We start from the raw sequence: 16,507 nt of genomic DNA, 5'->3' as shown, positions 1-16,507 counted from the left end.
CTGGGTGTCAGCATGGAGGAGCCTCTCATCCTCTCCTTGGATCCGGCCATCTTACACTGGCAGCCTAGCTGGGCACACCTGCAGCACAGGTGTCCGCACTGTGTACCCAAGGACGCTCTGAGGTTAGGCAACAGGACTGCTCTTGCACGGATCCTAATGATATCTAAGTGAGGCAGGCAGGTAGCATTCATTTTAAGTCTGTGTTGTCCGCAAGGGACCTGAAGCTCAGGGCCCGGCCTGGGATCACACAGCCGAGAAGGAGTAAAACTGAAACAGGTGACAGGTGCTCTGCCTGCAATTCTATGGGAACCCTCCCTCCCTCCTTCCACCCATCCTTACTGAATTCCAGCCCCTAGGATTATGGCGGTGACCTCTTGGCAGCCTCTGCCGGTCCAGAGCCTGTCCGTCTCTGGGGTTGAGCCTCTCGGGGCTTCTGTCACAAAGCACCCCTCACCTGGGCATCAGCCCTCACTGCCGCAGCCCTGCTGCCCTGCTGCCGTGTATCACTGCTGCTCAGGAGAGCTCCCCCTCATTGCGGATCTCCTCCCTACCTCCCACCTCTGACTGTCGCCAGGGCCTCCCAGTGACACCTGCTTGTTCCACTGCTGCTGGTTCTGAATTGAGGCCTTGTGCAGTCCTGGGTGGGAAGACCTGCTCCAGCCACCCCTAGCTCTTCTCTGCAGCTGGCAGGAGGAGGGCCGCCCCTTCTCTGCTCAGATGTTTGGGGGCCCTCTTCATTTCCCCAACCCGAGTAGTCAGAGTTCAGCCCTTTTGTCAGAGCCTCTGTTGGTGGGGCCCACCCAGGCCCTCCATCTGAACTGATACCTCTCTTGGTCTCCGCAGGAGCCCTCCAAACCCAGCACTGGGCTTGGGGTGCAGCCTGTAGCCTTTCGGGGACAAGCCAGACTGGGGGCCTTGGTCAGTTCCCTGCTCTTGGTTCCCTGTGTCGCCCCTTGCTCTCCAACGCCAGCGCCCACGGCCCCCTGACCCTGCCCTCTTGCGGGCGAGCCAGCACCTCCCGCGGATTTCTAGGGAGCCTTTGCGTCTGGGTCTGGGACCTCGAGTGCCCTTGGGTGGGGGGCAGGGCCGGCCCCTGCGGGGAGGGGTGGGGGCGCCGGGTCCGGAGGGGCCTCCTCGAAGACCCTGGCTCCCAGCGCCCGGGCCAGGCTCACCGGCGCCCCTCTGTCCGCAGGAGAGGATGAGAAGCTGGCGTCCCTGCTGGAGGGGCGCTTCCCGAGGAGTACGTCCATGCAGGATTCGGTGCGCGAGGGCCGCGGCATCCCCCCGCCGCCGCAGACCGCGCCGCCACCGCCGCCCGCTCCCTACTACTTCGACTCCGGGCCGCCCCCCGCCTTCTCGCCGCCTCCGCCGCCGGGTCGCGCCTACGACACCGTGCGCTCCAGCTTCAAGCCCGGCCTGGAGGCGCGGCTGGGCGCGGGAGCCCCAGGCCTTTACGATTCCGGCGCGCCCCTGGGTCCGCTGCCCTACCCAGAGCGGCAGAAGCGCGCGCGCTCCATGATCATCCTTCAGGACTCGGCGCCCGAGGTGGGCGACGCCCCTCGGCCCCCGCCAGCCGCCACCCCGCCAGAGCGCCCCAAGCGCCGGCCGCGGCCACCGGGCCCCGACAGCCCCTACGCCAACCTTGGCGCCTTCAGCGCCAGCCTCTTCGCGCCGTCCAAACCTCAGCGCCGTAAAAGCCCGTTGGTGAAGCAGCTGCAGGTGGAAGATGCGCAGGAGCGCGCGGCCCTGGCCGTGGGCAGCCCTGGCCCGGTTGGCGGCAGCTTCGCCCGTGAGCCCTCCCCGACGCACCGCGGGCCTCGGCCGAGCGGCCTCGACTACGGCCCCGGGGACAGCCCTGGGCTCGCGTTCGGCGGCCCAGCCCCGGCCAAGGACCGGCGGCTGGAGGAGCGGCGGCGCTCCACCGTGTTCCTGTCCGTGGGAGCCATCGAGGGCAGCTCTCCGAGCACAGACCTGCCCTCCCTGCAGCCTTCCCGCTCCATCGACGAGCGCCTTCTGGGGCCTGGCACTACCACCACCGGCCGCGACCTGCTGCTGCCCTCCCCTGTCTCTGCTCTCAAGCCATTGGTCAGCGGCCCGAGCCTTGGGCCTTCGGGCTCCACCTTCATCCACCCGCTCACCGGCAAACCCCTGGACCCCAGCTCACCCTTGGCCCTTGCCCTGGCTGCCCGCGAGCGGGCTCTGGCCTCCCAGGCACCCTCCCGCTCCCCCACTCCTGTGCACAGCCCTGATGCCGACCGCCCAGGGCCATTATTTGTGGATGTGCAGGCCCGTGACTCTGAGCGAGGGCCCCTGGCCTCCCCAGCCTTCTCCCCCAGGAGCCCAGCCTGGGTTCCTGTGCCTGCTCGCAGGGAGCCTGAGAAAGCTCCCCGGGAAGAGCGGAAGTCGCCGGAGGACAAGAAGTCCATGATCCTCAGCGTCTTGGACACGTCCCTGCAGCGGCCGGCCGGCCTCATCGTCGTGCATGCTACCAGCAATGGGCAGGAGCCCAGCGGGCTGGGGGCCGAAGAGGAGCACCCGGGCACCCCAGAGCTGACCCCAGCCCCCACACAGTCAGCAGTGGTGGCAGAGCCCCTGCCCAGCCCGCGCGTCCAGCCCCCTGGCAGTACCCCAGCAGACACCGGGCCAGGCCAGGGCAGCTCAGAGGAGGAGCCAGAGCTGGTATTCGCTGTGAACCTGCCGCCCGCCCAGCTTTCCTCCAGCGACGAGGAGACCAGAGAGGAGCTGGCCCGCATCGGACTGGTGCCGCCTCCCGAAGAATTTGCCAACGGGGTCCTGCTGGCCACCCCCCTCCCTGGCCCAGGTCCCTCGCCCACCACGGTGCCAGGCCCGGCCTCAGGGAAGCCGAGCAGCGAGCCGCCCCCTGCCCCCGAGTCTGCAGCGGATTCGGGGGTGGAGGAGGCCGACACGCGCAGCTCCAGCGACCCCCACCTGGAGACAACGAGCACCATCTCCACGGTGTCCAGCATGTCCACCCTGAGCTCGGAGAGCGGGGAACTCACCGACACCCACACCTCCTTCGCCGACGGACATACTTTTCTACTCGAGAAGCCACCAGTGCCTCCCAAGCCCAAGCTCAAGTCCCCGCTGGGGAAGGGGCCGGTGACCTTCAGGGACCCGCTGCTGAAGCAGTCCTCTGACAGCGAGCTCATGGCCCAGCAGCACCATGCCGTCTCCGCCGGGCTGGCCTCTGCTGCCGGGCCTGCTCGCCCTCGCTACCTCTTCCAGAGAAGGTCCAAGCTGTGGGGGGACCCCGTGGAGAGCCGGGGGCTCCCCGGGCCTGAAGACGACAAACCAACTGTGATCAGTGAGCTCAGCTCCCGCCTGCAGCAGCTGAACAAAGACACCCGCTCCCTGGGGGAGGAGCCGGTTGGTGGCCTGGGCGGCCTGCTGGACCCTGCCAAGAAGTCGCCCATCGCGGCAGCTCGGTGAGCAGGGCAGTGTGGGGAGGGTCCTGTCCCGTGTCCATGCCTGCCCTCCCCGCTCCCCTCGTTCTTCCTCTCGTCCACCCATGGTTCCCCCTCCACAGCCCATCCTGTCACCTGTCTGCCCGGCCCCCGTGCTCCTCCCGTTCACTCCTCTGTTTTTCACCTGGCCTTGCTTTGTCTGAGGCCAAAGGCTCTTTCAGGGATCCGAACTATCAGGGGTGCTGTTCTCTCCATTCCTGTTGGTGCTGAGAGTGGGAGCTGGGCTCCCGCCAGAGGCCCAGGCTGAGCCTGAGCACCTCCACGGAACAGCCTCCTGGCGGCTCCCGCCCCAGGGGCTCCTGCGGACTCTCGCTCTCACTCCTGACCGTAGCTGCCTCAACCACCAAAGGTTCTGTGGTCCACTCTGACCCTAACCCTAACCCCAGCTGTCTGGCTTCTCTGTGGCCCTGTGCACACCGCCCCCTCTTCCTCCCTGTGGTCACATGGCTGTCACATGCGGCTGGTGCCACCTTTCCTGTAGCTGCCTCACTTCCTTTTGAGCGCACTGGATCCTTTTCCTTTTAGGACCCACCACCAATTTCCTGTTTTCTGTCCCAGAAACATTTCTGACTCTCAGCACCGCCTAAGTCCCTCAAACAGACTCCTGTGCGTGATTTTCAAAGTGCATTAAGAAGCCATTCTTAGACGGAAGTCATACCGTTTCTCTGCGCCTCCATCTGTTCCCTTTCCTCCACGTCTTGCCCATTCCTCTGTCCTCCTCTCCCACCTCCTACGCAAGGTGGGGACTTGAAGAGGCCACCTCGTGCCTTGGAAACGGGGGCCGCACTGTCTTGGGGAGGGGGGCTGAGCAGGGGCTGAGGCTCTGCTCTGCTGAGCGCATCCCTTGGAGCTTTCCTCGAGGACCTCATTCTGGAGGGGGGCCCCTTTGGGCCTGCGGGGATGCTGCGGGGAGAGCTAGCTCCTCGAGTGCTGGTCTGAGGCAGAGCTGGCCGTGCCCTGGCCGGCTCGTGTCTGCCTGTGGCTTCTGCGCCCCGTGGGCCCTTCTCAGCCTCTGGCTTTGTGGCTGCCACCTCCTGACTCTTGCTCTTGCCACGCTGATGACCAGCCTAGAGAGTCTTTCCTGTCGGCCTCAGAAGGCAGAGTTCCCCAAACAGTGAGGATTCAGGTTTTGTAAGGGCTTGGCTGATCTACGTTCTTCAAGCTAAGGACTTGAAATATCAGTGGGGGCTTGGAAGCTGGTGACGCCTCTGCTAAGTGGCATGGGATGGCTGCTCTCCAGCTCCTGTCAGCCCATGCCTGCCCTGGGGCCGCCCCCCTTTTGCCTTTTGAACCCCCCGTTGAACGTGAAAGCCCTCTTCCCAGCAGGGCTGTGTTTAAAGTGCCCTTAGAGCGGGTGCTGGGGTGTGGCCAGGGATGGCCAGTTGCAACGAGCAGCCTGGGTCCTAGGCCTCTGGGGAATGGACTCCTGAGGGTGGGGACTCCCTGACATAGCCTGGGCCAGCCCCCATCTTCACTCTCTGCTTCTCCTCCCTCTGCCAGCCCCTCCATTCTCCTGTTCCCCTTGGTCCCGATGAAAATTTCAGCCATTTAAAGTGGGTAGCACAGAGCCTGCCCCTCAGGGGCACAATGCAGGCCCTCAATAAAGCATTTGCCAAGTGCGTGAAAGAACAAGGCTAAGTGCAAGTGCTGTCTTTTGTGACTTGAAGTCTAGGGAGGTGGCTTCGGACGAATGCCACAGAAGGAAGGTTGAGGTGTGCTGGCTGTCGAGCCCAGGGGATCCCAGGTCTCACCCTCGCCCTGCTGGCTCCCGCGAGGCGAGGCAGCCGGGCAGTGGTGGGGCAGGGGGAGGTGGTCTTTCCGTCAGAACCTCCACCACGGCCCCCCACAACCGTCTCTGGCATTTCCCCATTGTCACGGTAAGGCTCCCGTGTCCGGGGGCTCTGGGTTGTGCCAGGACCTGTACTTGTTCCTTTTCTTGGATGCGGTGTGGAGGAGGGGCAGGGCCAGCATTTCCAGCCTTCACGTTCCATCTGTTCTGCAGGCCCAAGAGTGAGCCTCTTTCCCTCGGGAGTTCCTGCAACATTCCAGCCTCCGCTTGGCTTCATGTGGATCCCCTGCTTCCCCTGAAGTGGTCACTGGGGTCAGGAAGCCGTAGGGTTGCCACTGGCCAGGCCTGAGCCGTATGCTGTCCTAGGAGCCAGGGCCCGGGGTCCGCCCAGTGACTGGACCCAGGCTGAGAGGGAGGGCGCCTTTCCCAAGGAAAGCTCAGGTACTGTTACCAGAGGTACCAGATGCCGGAAAGCCTAAAACAAGAGCACCAGCTTTCGCAGCTCACTTTGTTCCTAGACATCGGCTTGGGGCCAGCCCTCAGCAGACGGCATCTGACTTTGTGGTCTTGGACAAACCACTTGACCTCTGTGAACTTCAGGGCCTCCCCCGTTGAACGGTGAGGGTGACCCACAGCACCTGTGAGCACCAGGCACCCGGCCGGGCCCCTGGGTTGACTCGTCGTGTCCTCGTGGGAAAGTAAGAGGGCCGTGTGCACTAGAGAAGATCAAGTCATGTTATTTCATCTTCACAGCCGTTCTGTTAGATGGACAGCGATATAATCTCCATTTTCCAGACAATAAAATTAAGATTCGAAAGAGATCCATTCTGGCCAGTAAATGGTGCCACCTGACCCCAAGCCCCGTTTTCTGTCCGCTGTAGTCCGGAGCCCCTGTTGCTAGTCCTCTTCTGCTGACAGACAGTGGCTTTATGTGCAGCGATTCCCCACACGGAGATGCGCATGTGTTCACCTGTAGACCAACACCCTGATTTATCAGTCAGGTGTGTAACAACGAGCACACGGATCCTGCAATCACTGGCACTTGAGTCCAGCCAGTGCCACCAGACTCAGGGTGCAGAGGGTCTGTGGCTAAAGGTCACCAGAGCCTAGACCTGGCAGTCAGTGAGCATGGTGGGCTCTGCTACATTAAACCCACCATCCGCGCTGCCTCTCCTTCCCCGCTCCCCTCTGCATTCCCTTCTCTCCACGTCTTGCCCTCAGGCCTGGGTGAAACCCTACCCTCTGCAGTGGACCCCACTGACTACCCCAGGCCCTTTTCTTGTGGCTCCTGGCTGAGCAGGAGATGCTGTGGGCATGTCCTGTCAGCCTTCCATGTGGCCAGCAGGGCTGCTGGACAGCTCTTGTTTTGCAGCCAGCGCTGGCTAGGGTCTGGCACCCATTTTTCAGGTGGTGATAAAACTGCTAATGATACTGTCTCTTAGATAAATGTACGAAGTATAGGAAGTTCTGATGTCCAGGTAGGGCTGTTTCCTTCCCAAGCCTGGTCCTAGCAGAAGCGCTAGAGCACCTGCCACAGCCACTAGATAGGTCACACCCCAAGCCTTGTCCCTGCCCCCCCTGCAGGTGTTCCCTCCCAGGCCTGCCCTTCTCCTCACCCAGCGGACACCACGAGAAAGGAGGTCCTCTCTCTGCCCACCTTGCTCACTGACTGCTAGGTCTAGGTTCTGGTGTCCTTTAGCCACACTCTGTAGCCTGAGCTCTAGTGAGGTCTCAGAAGGGGAAGGGGACGTTGCCACTTATGTCATGAACTTGAAGCTTGATAACTTGTGGAAATGCACCAGGGCCAACTGGAAAGCCCTTGGCCTTTGGCTTTTTGGAACTTTGATCTCAGACCATCCACCTGCTCTGTGCTTCTTGCTTTGGGTCCAGCTGCCTGGTAGACAGAACATCTGTCTGTTCAGAGCCCCGCGTCTGTTCTGGACAACCCCATGGCTGGTTCTGAATCCTACACATGGTCTGAGTTGCACAGCAACACTCAGTCTTGCTGTGGCTCTCAGTTTTACATTTGTCTGACCCTCACGTCGGATTTTACAGGAAAAGGTTCATGATGAAATGAACGAAAGCTTTGACACAAAGTCAAAGAGGTCTCTTTCTTGCAGTACCTTTCAGAACCTTCTATATCCTTGTGTGTGGTATCAGACAGCTTCTTTAGTAGATCACTAATGAGTTTCCCACCAAAGATGCATGATCCTGTGATGGTGGAGAAACCCTGCCGTGACCTACTGTGAGCCCTGTCCTGCCAGCATGTCTGACTGCGACGTGGGTGAAGCCCCACGTGCCTGCAGGTGCCTCAAGCCAGCAGGGTTTGTTCTTCTGAAACGGACTGACACTGTGTGCCGGCCACTGCAGGGCCCGGGGCCAGGGTGTGCTGTGTCCTGGCGGGTCAGACAGCATTGCGGATGTGAAGTGTGTTCACAGGAGGCGAGATCAGGGCTTCAGGAGCCCTGACCTCTGCTGGGGGAGCAGGAAGGGGTCACCAGGAAGGGGACATAGGGGCATTTGGAGTGCTTCAAGGTTGGAACCATGAGCTGGTGTGTGCAGTGAGAAGTTCAAGGGCTGGAGTGACACACCAGGACCAAAGAGGGTGGGTGCTTCCGAGCCCAAAGCTAGTTTGTGCTCCTCTTGAGCATTATTCCCCATCATGAGGCGCTCAGAGTGCAAAGGGCCACAGGCCTGGACCTGCCCTGTGTGAGTGCAGCGGCAGAAGGCTCCAGGCAGGGACCGGGGCCAGAGTGGGCTTTTCTGGCCTGTTGGTACCCATGGGCTAATAGGCAGTCAGGCCTGAGGATGACATGTTATATTACTTTTTGTTTTATGACATTTTCTCAGTACAAATGGTGTTCCTGGCTTCAAGCTGGGTGCCAAGAGTCAAGGAGAACAAGTAGGAAGTGAGGGGACAGGTCCTGAGTAAGACCCTAACAAGTCTGGAGCCAGAGGAGGCCGGGCGATGAGGGGAGTGGCCTGGGTTAATGCTGGGGGTTGGGACCAACCTGGGGGATGGGGCAAGGGGGAGCTGGAACAGCTGATGTGGCTCCCAGGACCCTGGTGTGGGAAGGACTGGGGGGAAGGGAGCATGTTTGGAGACCCCAGTAGAGGTCTGGGTCTCAGGTGAGACTGGCTGGGCCTCACATGTGGCATTTGTGGGCACATTAGTCACAGCAAAGGGTGGGAGTGGGTGACCCGGCCTGGGAGAAGGTTTGAACTAAGAGGGGAGCCCATCTAGGAAGGAAGGGGAGAGAGGAAAGGCCGCCTCAGAGGGAAACAAGTGGACAGGTCAGCAAGAAGAGTCTGCTGACAGCCTTGGCAGCTGCAGGGGCAGGGTCGAGGCCAGACCTCACCAGCTGAGGAGCAAGAGAGGGCAAGATTCAGACCCTGGTGGGAAAGGGGTTGCGGACTGTGGAGGCTCGTTGCTCTGTCTGGAGAAACTGCTGAAGGCACTCAGGGGTGATGGTGCCTCGTGAGGTACTGTGTGTCAGAGGGTGGGTGGCTCAGAAGCCCCATGGCAGCGGTTGTGTGGTGACCATGCCGTCTGTGGTCAGGGCCTGGCACTGGTCAGACAGCTGTGAGCTGTTATGGACAGTGATGGGTGTGCAGAGGTGGTGTGGAAACGTGTGGACCTCGGCCGTGTACGCTGTCCGGGTTCCTGGCCTGGGACAATGCGGGCACATCCCTGCTCCCCAAGAGGAAGGGGAGGAACAGACACCTGGCCCATGGGCTCCCTGGCCATGCCCTGCATGCTCTGGAGCCTCCCCGAGGTTCTTCCAGGTCTCCGACCATTTCTACTGGGCTTTGGGCAGCCCTGGGAGTGTGACTGGCCCTCCTCCCTGCACTCACCCCTGACACCATCTCTAACCTCTGGCAGGTGCCCCCCTTCCCACACCCAGTATCTTCTCGTGGGAAGGTCTCCCTGGGTGCCAGCCTGCCGTCATCCTAGGCCTTCAGCTCACCCTCTGCTAGGCAGGAGGGCTCCAGACCCTGCTTCAGGAGCCCCTCGGGGGTGGGGCCATGCAGGACTCCATCCTGAGATGCATGACCCCACGCCAGGGTCTTTGCATAAGGACCCCAGCTGTGGCGGGGGTAGGGGTGGGGTGGCATCCTACTGAACTCAATTCCACGGGCCCTGTTCCCTCAGCATCTCCCCCAGCACTAGCCCCTCTCCCTCTCCTGAGCAGTCATTACCACCTGGGCACCCCCCGCTCCCCCCCCCTTGTATCTCCCCCCACCTGCCTTCCACTGCCACCCTCTACTTTGTCCTGAAACCCAGATGGTACCATAGAGGCCCCAAGTGGTGGGAGCAGGGAGGGCTTCTTCTGGTGTTTGGTGTTCCTTGAGCCCACCACCCCAGGTGTCCTTGCAGCTCTTTTCTGCCTGCGTGGGGGAGACATGGTCTGTCCTCTTCCAGAGGCTCCACTCTGGATCTGAGCACTTGGGAGGAGCAGTAGGGACAGAGGCTGAGGGGAGGGAGCCAGTGGAAGGTGACAGAAACCAGGTCAAGTAGAAGGGACAAAGCTGGACCTCCAGGGAGAGGTTGACCTTGCACCTGTGCAGCTGAGGTGAGAGAAGAAAGGACGAAACCTGCTTCCAGGGGAGGAAAGCTGCTCAGGTGCCCCGTGCACTGTGCGCAGTGCAGAGGTTGGTGGGAAAGCAGAGCAGAGGTCCTTGAGCCCCGTCCCTGCAGGGGCAGGGAGAGGGGGGTGGGATGGCAGCCGGAGGGAGGCCTGTCAGACAGTGCAGTATAAGGGGGCACAGAGCATCCCCAAGTGCCAGGTGTCTGCCCAGCACTTGCCACACAGGGTTCCAGGTAAAGCCTGGGGATGGGCATGGCTGTGGTCTGCACTTCACAAGCCAGAGAATAGGTCGCAGGCAAACCAGAAGCCCACTCAGACCTGCAGAGTCTGGCCTGCACTTCCCTCCCCCAGCAGCCCCAGATTCGTTCCGTTCCATTGCACCCGGGCCCACCGTGTCTTGAGTTCCTCCCTCACTGGGTAGCTGGCCAGGGGCGGTGGCGGGGGTGGGGGGTGTCCCTGCACCTGGCTGCCCTTCCTGTGGTCATGACTGTGGGCCACGTGCCTGCCTTGAGGGCCTGGGCCGCTAACACTCTCTCTCATTGCTCTCTCCTGCCCATCTGCATGTGGCTGCTCTGTCTAGCTGCGCGGTGGCCCCGAGCACCGGCTGTGTAAGTGAGCATGCCCATCCCATGCCTCTCACTGTCCACACGCTGCACCTGCCCACCTGGATCTCTGCTCTGCGTGGCTTCATGGGGCTTTGGTGCCACGGACAGCCCCCCCGAGGCTTCCCTTGGCCACAGTGAGGGATGGGGAAGGAAACGGGGTGGGGGCGTGCCGGATCGGGGAGTAGGCTTTCTCCGGGGGAGCTCCCCCCAGCTGGGCCTCTCACCATGGCCATGCTGGGGGCGGGTTGGGGGCTGAAGGCCTGGCTTCCTATCAGCTGGGAAGCGAGGAACCATCTGTGTGTGTGTGTGTGTGTGTGTGTGTGTGAGCGTGCGCGCGCACATGCGAGTGCACGCGCGGCGGGGACATATGCTGCTGTGTCACTGTCTTGAGCAGGCCACTGCCACTCCTACCACTGTTGCTGCATGTATGTAACACGTGTGGTTGCTACTGCTGCTGCTGTGTGCTGTCCTGTGCAGGGAGGCCGAGTTTCACGGGTGTGTGGCTGTCTCACACCTGTCCTGCACGTGCTGCTTCTCTGTGTGGGTGTGAGCACCACCCATGTCTGTCTCAGGCCTCATGGACTTGTTCCATCTTGTGCTACCGCCAGCCTTTATCAGCACTCAGCAGCCCTGCAGCCAGCCCAGGTCTCTCTGGGTCTCCTCCTGAGAACAGAGCTGTGTGTGGGGAGTGGTGAGGGGTATTGCCAGCCAAACCCAGGGTGCGGGTGGCTGGGGCACTGCCAGAGCCGGTGTCCTGGGCTCTCAGAATTGGGCGGTAAGTCTTCTGCCCCGGAGGCTGTCTTTCCTCTGGTGCGCTGCTCCCGGAGCCCCCACGGGGTGGAGGGGGCCATGGGTTTTACTCCTATTCCGTTCAGTCTCGCCTCCCCCCCCCCACCCCGCGCGCCCCCAGCAGCGTATTGGCTCTGACCCTGGGGGCCAGGCCGGAGTAACCAGAAGCTCCTACCCTTCTCTCTTCCTCTGGCCCTTAAGACGACCCCACCCAGCCCCCAGCGTCCTCCTGGCCGCTGGCCCCACTCCCCTCCGCCCGCCCCCCGCCTCGCCTGGTGCCCCTCACCTGGCCTTGACCCCCTCTCCCTCCGCAGGCTCTTCAGCAGCCTCGGTGAGCTGAGCTCCATCTCAGCGCAGCGCAGCCCTGGGGGCCCGGGCGGCGGGGCCTCCTACCCGGTCCGGCCCGGCGGCCGCTACCCCGTGGCGCGGCGCGCCCCGAGCCCAGTGAAGCCCGCGTCGCTGGAGCGGGTGGAGGGGCTGGGGGCGGGCGCGGGGGGCGCGGGGCGGCCCTTCGGCCTCACGCCTCCCACCATCCTCAAGTCGTCCAGCCTCTCCATCCCGCATGAGCCGAAGGAGGTGCGCTTCGTGGTGCGCAGCGTGAGCGCGCGCAGCCGCTCGCCCTCGCCGTCCCCGCTGCCCTCGCCCGCGCCCGGCCCCGGCCCCGGCCCCGGCCCGGGGGCCCCCGGCCCGCGCCGGCCCTTCCAGCAGAAGCCCCTGCAACTCTGGAGCAAGTTCGACGTGGGCGACTGGCTGGAGAGCATCCACTTGGGCGAGCACCGCGACCGCTTCGAGGACCATGAGATTGAGGGCGCGCACCTGCCGGCGCTCACCAAGGACGACTTCGTGGAGCTGGGCGTCACGCGCGTGGGCCACCGCATGAACATCGAGCGCGCGCTCAGGCAGCTGGACGGCAGCTGACGCCCCCTCTCCCCCCAGCCACGCCCCGGCCGCGCCCTGCGGGCAGGGCCCCCCTCTCCTCCCCCGGGCCGCGGGCTCGGCCCGCCCCCACCCCGCCAACGGCACCCGGGCCAGGAATGTTGCATGAATCGTCCTGTTTGCTGTTGCTCGGAGACTTGCCCTGTACATTGCTTAGTGCCCTCCCAGGCCGGCGAGCCCCACCCAGCACACGGTCAGGAAGGGCGCGGGCCATGGAGGCTGGAGCGGGAGGGGGTTGGGGGCGGGGCGCTCCGGCCTGACCATCTCCCGCTCAGCTCCTGGTGGCTACTTTCCCGGAGGGGGGAACTTAGTCCAGCATGCGAGGTCAGGACACACCTTGGTGACTCGGGGGGAGGGGGGAGACATTGGGGTTCTCGGTTGGGGGGGCCAAGGAGCCCCCCCTGTTTTGCATATTTTAATCCACTCTATATTTGGAACGAGAAAAGGAACAAATATCTCTGTCCTTAATAGCTTCCCTTCCCGTCCCCTCCAGCCCCCCCCACTGGTTCCGCTGCAGCTGCCCAGTCTTCCATCTCTGGCCCCTCAACTGCCACTGCCACCCGACATGGGGCGGGGGACGCTCCAGCTGGTCTGGGGTTGGCCAGGGTCCTAGGAACCCGCCCTGGGGCCCCGACTGGGCCCCCTCCCCCCCCGCTGAGCTCTAGTGTGCCCCACCGACCCTTCAGGTGCTGCGTGGAGGAGGGGCGGCAGGCAGCGAGTCCTGCTGGGCACTAGCAAGGTCAGATGGCCTGGGAGACCAGTGCCCTGGGGTGGGGCGGCAGGGCCCTGGCACCTGCCCCTAGCTCTCTCCCTCACAGGGTCCCTCCCCAGAAGGGGTCTAGCCTCCTCCTCCGGCTGTTGGGCAACTACAGCAGAGAAGCCTCCCTGCCTCAGACCCGAAGTCTCCCGTTCCGCCCTGTGTGTGTGTGTGCGCACATGTGCGAGTGTGTGAAACTCGGGGTGTGACTGAGTGCATCGGAGCCCCACGTGTGCCTGACTGGAGAGTGGTCTTGAGGGGCCACTCTGGACTAGTGTAGGGGCTTCGGAAGCGTGCACAGGGTGCGTGCATGGGTGTGTGCCTGTGGAAGCACCCCGTCTCCACGTCCAAAGAAAGTCAGAGGTCGACCTGGGACTTGCTGCTTGCCCAGCCTGTCCTTCCAGAGCCTTGCCGAGCCTGAGCAAGCGGGCCCTCTTGATGAAGCCCCACTGCTTGGAGAGGCCCCCAGGGGCCCCTGGAGGCAGTGCCCGCACCCCCCATCGGGCTTCTAGGGGGGGATCACGGGGGACCCCTAGAGTCAGGCCACTACGAGCTCTGGGGAGAGGCAAAGACCCCAGAGGGCACCCCAGCCCCCCTTACTGTGACTCCTCACACTCAGCAATGACCTGTGGGGTGGGGGGGCCCTGGGACGTTTTTAAACCTAGGGTTTGGAGTCTGGACTAAAGCTCCATCCACGTCACTCACAAGTTTCTGTTTATATTTCTAGCTTTTTTTAATAAAAATTAAAAAAAACCCAGAAAACAGAAGTTTTCACAGCCCAGGGGCCTGGCACGCCGGTCTGTGCCCATCCGCCCCGCCCCGGCCCACCGGCCCCATTCCCTGGGCAGAGTCACACCCAGTAACCCTTTCAGCAACAGACCAGGTCACACACACAGCAGCAGTCACTGTAACAGACTGCCACATACACACTCGTCTCACACTCACCTGTGGGTTTTTGGTTCCGTTCAATTTGGGTTTTTAACTTTACAGGGTCAGTTCTGCTTCACCCCTCCTTTTGTATGGAGTTCCATCTGGGGGATTTCACCCCTGCTCCAGTCCTGAGGCCTCCTGACCCTGACGTTGTGATACACCCCACAGAGATCTATGTTTCTTATATTATTATTGATAATAATTATTATAATATTATTATGTAATAAATTTATAAGAAATGGAACCATTTCTCAGTTGCCTGCTTGAGGGGATATTGGGAGCATGAACCCTGCCGCACCTGGGCGGGTCCTGTAACCCTCTCCAGCCTTGAGAACGTGTTCCGCCACATGCGCCAAGGACTCTCAGATCCCTGTCTCTGAGTCGGGCTCTTGGGTGACCTCCCTGCCCACGTGCCTGGCTTCTCCCGGCATCTCTCTCGGGGTTGCTGGACTTGAGCCCACGCCTCTCGAGCTGCAGACTTCCCTCTGCTCACCCATCCTGAGCTAGAAGTCCAGTTGCCCTCCATGGCTCCCGTCCCCCTCCCCTTCCCCCGAGTGTCCTAAATTCTGCTGCTCCTGTCTGAACCCTCTCGTGTCTATCCCTGCTGTCCCTCCCCCGCAGCTTTGGCCCTTCTCTCTGAGCCAGCCGCCACCAGCCAAGACGAAGCAGGTCCTGTGTGGCACCTGGTGGCAGGTGCTGGCTCACAGGACGGGCAGAGGCAGCTCAAGGAGTGAAAGGAGAGGGAACAGTGGGGTGAGCGGGCAAAGGAAACACCGAGGGGGCCGCAAGTGGGTGGAGACTGCAGGGCCCATGTCTGAGAGAGGACCAGGGGGCTGCAGAGATGTGACATGAGACCGGTTGGGTACCAGTCACCCGGTGGGGTTTTGGAAGGGGCAGTGGGTGCCTGAGCCTGGCCATGCTGGCTCAAGGTGGAGTGTGAGTGTGACACGCGACAAATGCAGACTTGGGTTCAGGTTTTCCAGGGTGGGGCCTGGGAGATGCCTCTAGGAAACTGTGAAGATCCTGAATGGGTCCGAATGGTGGGTGGAGTGAAGCCTTGTGGACAGAAGAGAAGCGGGCTCAGGTGTCTCTACCCAGAGGGGGTGGGGAGGCGGAGAATCTCTGAGTGGGCCAGTGAAGGTCTGGAGGGCCTGCTGGGGGTGCTGGAGGCCCTGGGGAGGCAGGGATGGTGAGCACTTGGCACTGGGACCTTGAGAGGCTAGCCATCTGTCTAGAAAGTGGTGGGGTTTCAAGTTTTTAAATATTTTGCTTCATTTTCAAGTTTGAAACTGTGGTCATCACACAGAAGGGGCCAAGAAGGAAGTCAAGGCATGGGAACCTGGAAGGGTCTGAGTGTGGGGACAGAGGTGGAACCCTGACCCCCTCTGCTCCCGAAGCACTGCGGCAGCCAGGGGGTTGGTCTCCTCTGAGCTGCACGTGGAACCCTGGGTCTCCCTGGCACTGGGCCGGGAGCTTGGGGCACGCCCAGATTTTCAGAGGAGGAAAGGAAGAGCATGGGCCATGGGAACTGCCTCCCATGGAAACGGAATTGCCACCCCGCCCCTGTGGGTCTGGGCCAGAAGACCAATATCCCCACTGGTCAGCAGCCACCCTCGTGCCTCCAAAGATGAGTCAGAACCCTCAAGATCTGGACCCCAGAGACTCCTGCAAGAGCAGGTGGAAAGGTGGCAGAGGGGCATGGGGCAGAGAAAGCTAGAAACTTCTCAACACCTGAGGGTGATTTCTCACTCTGGGCTAAGGACTCCCTGCCTTCTACTGCCTTCCCCATGACCTCAGAATGTTCCAGCTTTACCTCTGGGGGCCTGAAGCAAGTTACCAACACTCTCTCCAGAACCCAGAGTGGAGTCTGTGGCTCCAACTCTCCCTCACCAGTGCCTGCCTTCAAGGCCCTGTGGGCAACTCTGGGTGGGGCCTGGACACCAGGGCTGGATGGATGATGAGGTTTCTGCTCTGCAGAGGGCCCCCCTGGATCCTAAGAGGGGGTGGGTGGGGATGAGCAGGAGCCAGAGAAGTGAGATAGGGACAGGTGGCAGCTGGCAGGGGTTAGGGATCAGGGTGAGAAAAAATGGGGTGAAAGCAGGAGTGCTTAGGTGAATGAGATTGGGGATGCAGAGTGAGCAGGACTGGGAGGAGGGTTGGGGTGAGCAAGAGGAGCATGTGGGGTGGGGAAGGAGTGGGACTAGAGAATGTGGAGGACTCGGGTGAAGGGGGATGGAGACCCCTTATCCGGATCCCTGTGCCGGGAGCTCCACCGTGGCCTGAGCAAAACCCCCAGGAGCCATCGAGAACCCATCCTCTGGCCCCTGAAGCCTGAAGGTCTGGGACCTTCCTGCCTCCCTCTTTTGTGTGTGGGAGCAGCATGGAGAAGGCAAATGAAGTCGAAACACACACTTAAACCTACTGCTCCAGGTGCCTACCCCTCAGCCCATGACTGGCTGGGAGCAGGTACTGTAACCCCTTCTAGAATCAGAAGTGGGTGCTACGCTGCAGAGTCAGACGATAACTCTCCTCTAGAATCTAGACATTGGGTCTCCAGTCTTTGTCATTGCATAACCTCTACATGCTTTGAAAAACTGGGTACCACTTTTCATTCTGAAGTTTAAATC

The 16,507-nt window shown here is 61.9% G+C and overlaps 1 protein-coding gene across 4 annotated transcripts in view; it reads left to right on the top strand.

Annotated features, from left to right (window-relative positions):
- Positions 1–14,087, top strand: part of SHANK3 (SH3 and multiple ankyrin repeat domains 3) — a 51,647-nt gene extending 37,560 nt beyond the window's left edge. For 2 of the 4 annotated variants that reach the window (XM_047785837.1, XM_047785838.1), the window contains exons 21-22: positions 1,193–3,446; positions 11,572–14,087. In XM_047785837.1, the coding sequence (XP_047641793.1) occupies positions 1,193–3,446; positions 11,572–12,175 (2,858 nt within the window). In that variant the 3' untranslated portion in view covers positions 12,176–14,087. Of the gene's footprint in view, positions 1–1,192; positions 3,447–5,487; positions 6,096–10,443; positions 11,530–11,571 lie in introns of those variants that run through there. The other 2 variants (XM_047785839.1, XM_047785840.1) reach the window with 2 other exon arrangements.
- The last annotated feature ends 2,420 nt before the right edge of the window (positions 14,088–16,507 follow it).

Source organism: Phacochoerus africanus, chromosome 7 (assembly GCF_016906955.1).
Source record: "Phacochoerus africanus isolate WHEZ1 chromosome 7, ROS_Pafr_v1, whole genome shotgun sequence".
NCBI lineage: Eukaryota > Metazoa > Chordata > Mammalia > Artiodactyla > Suidae > Phacochoerus > Phacochoerus africanus.
Note: the sequence above shows the minus strand (reverse complement) of the source record. Positions and strands in the feature narration are given on the sequence as shown.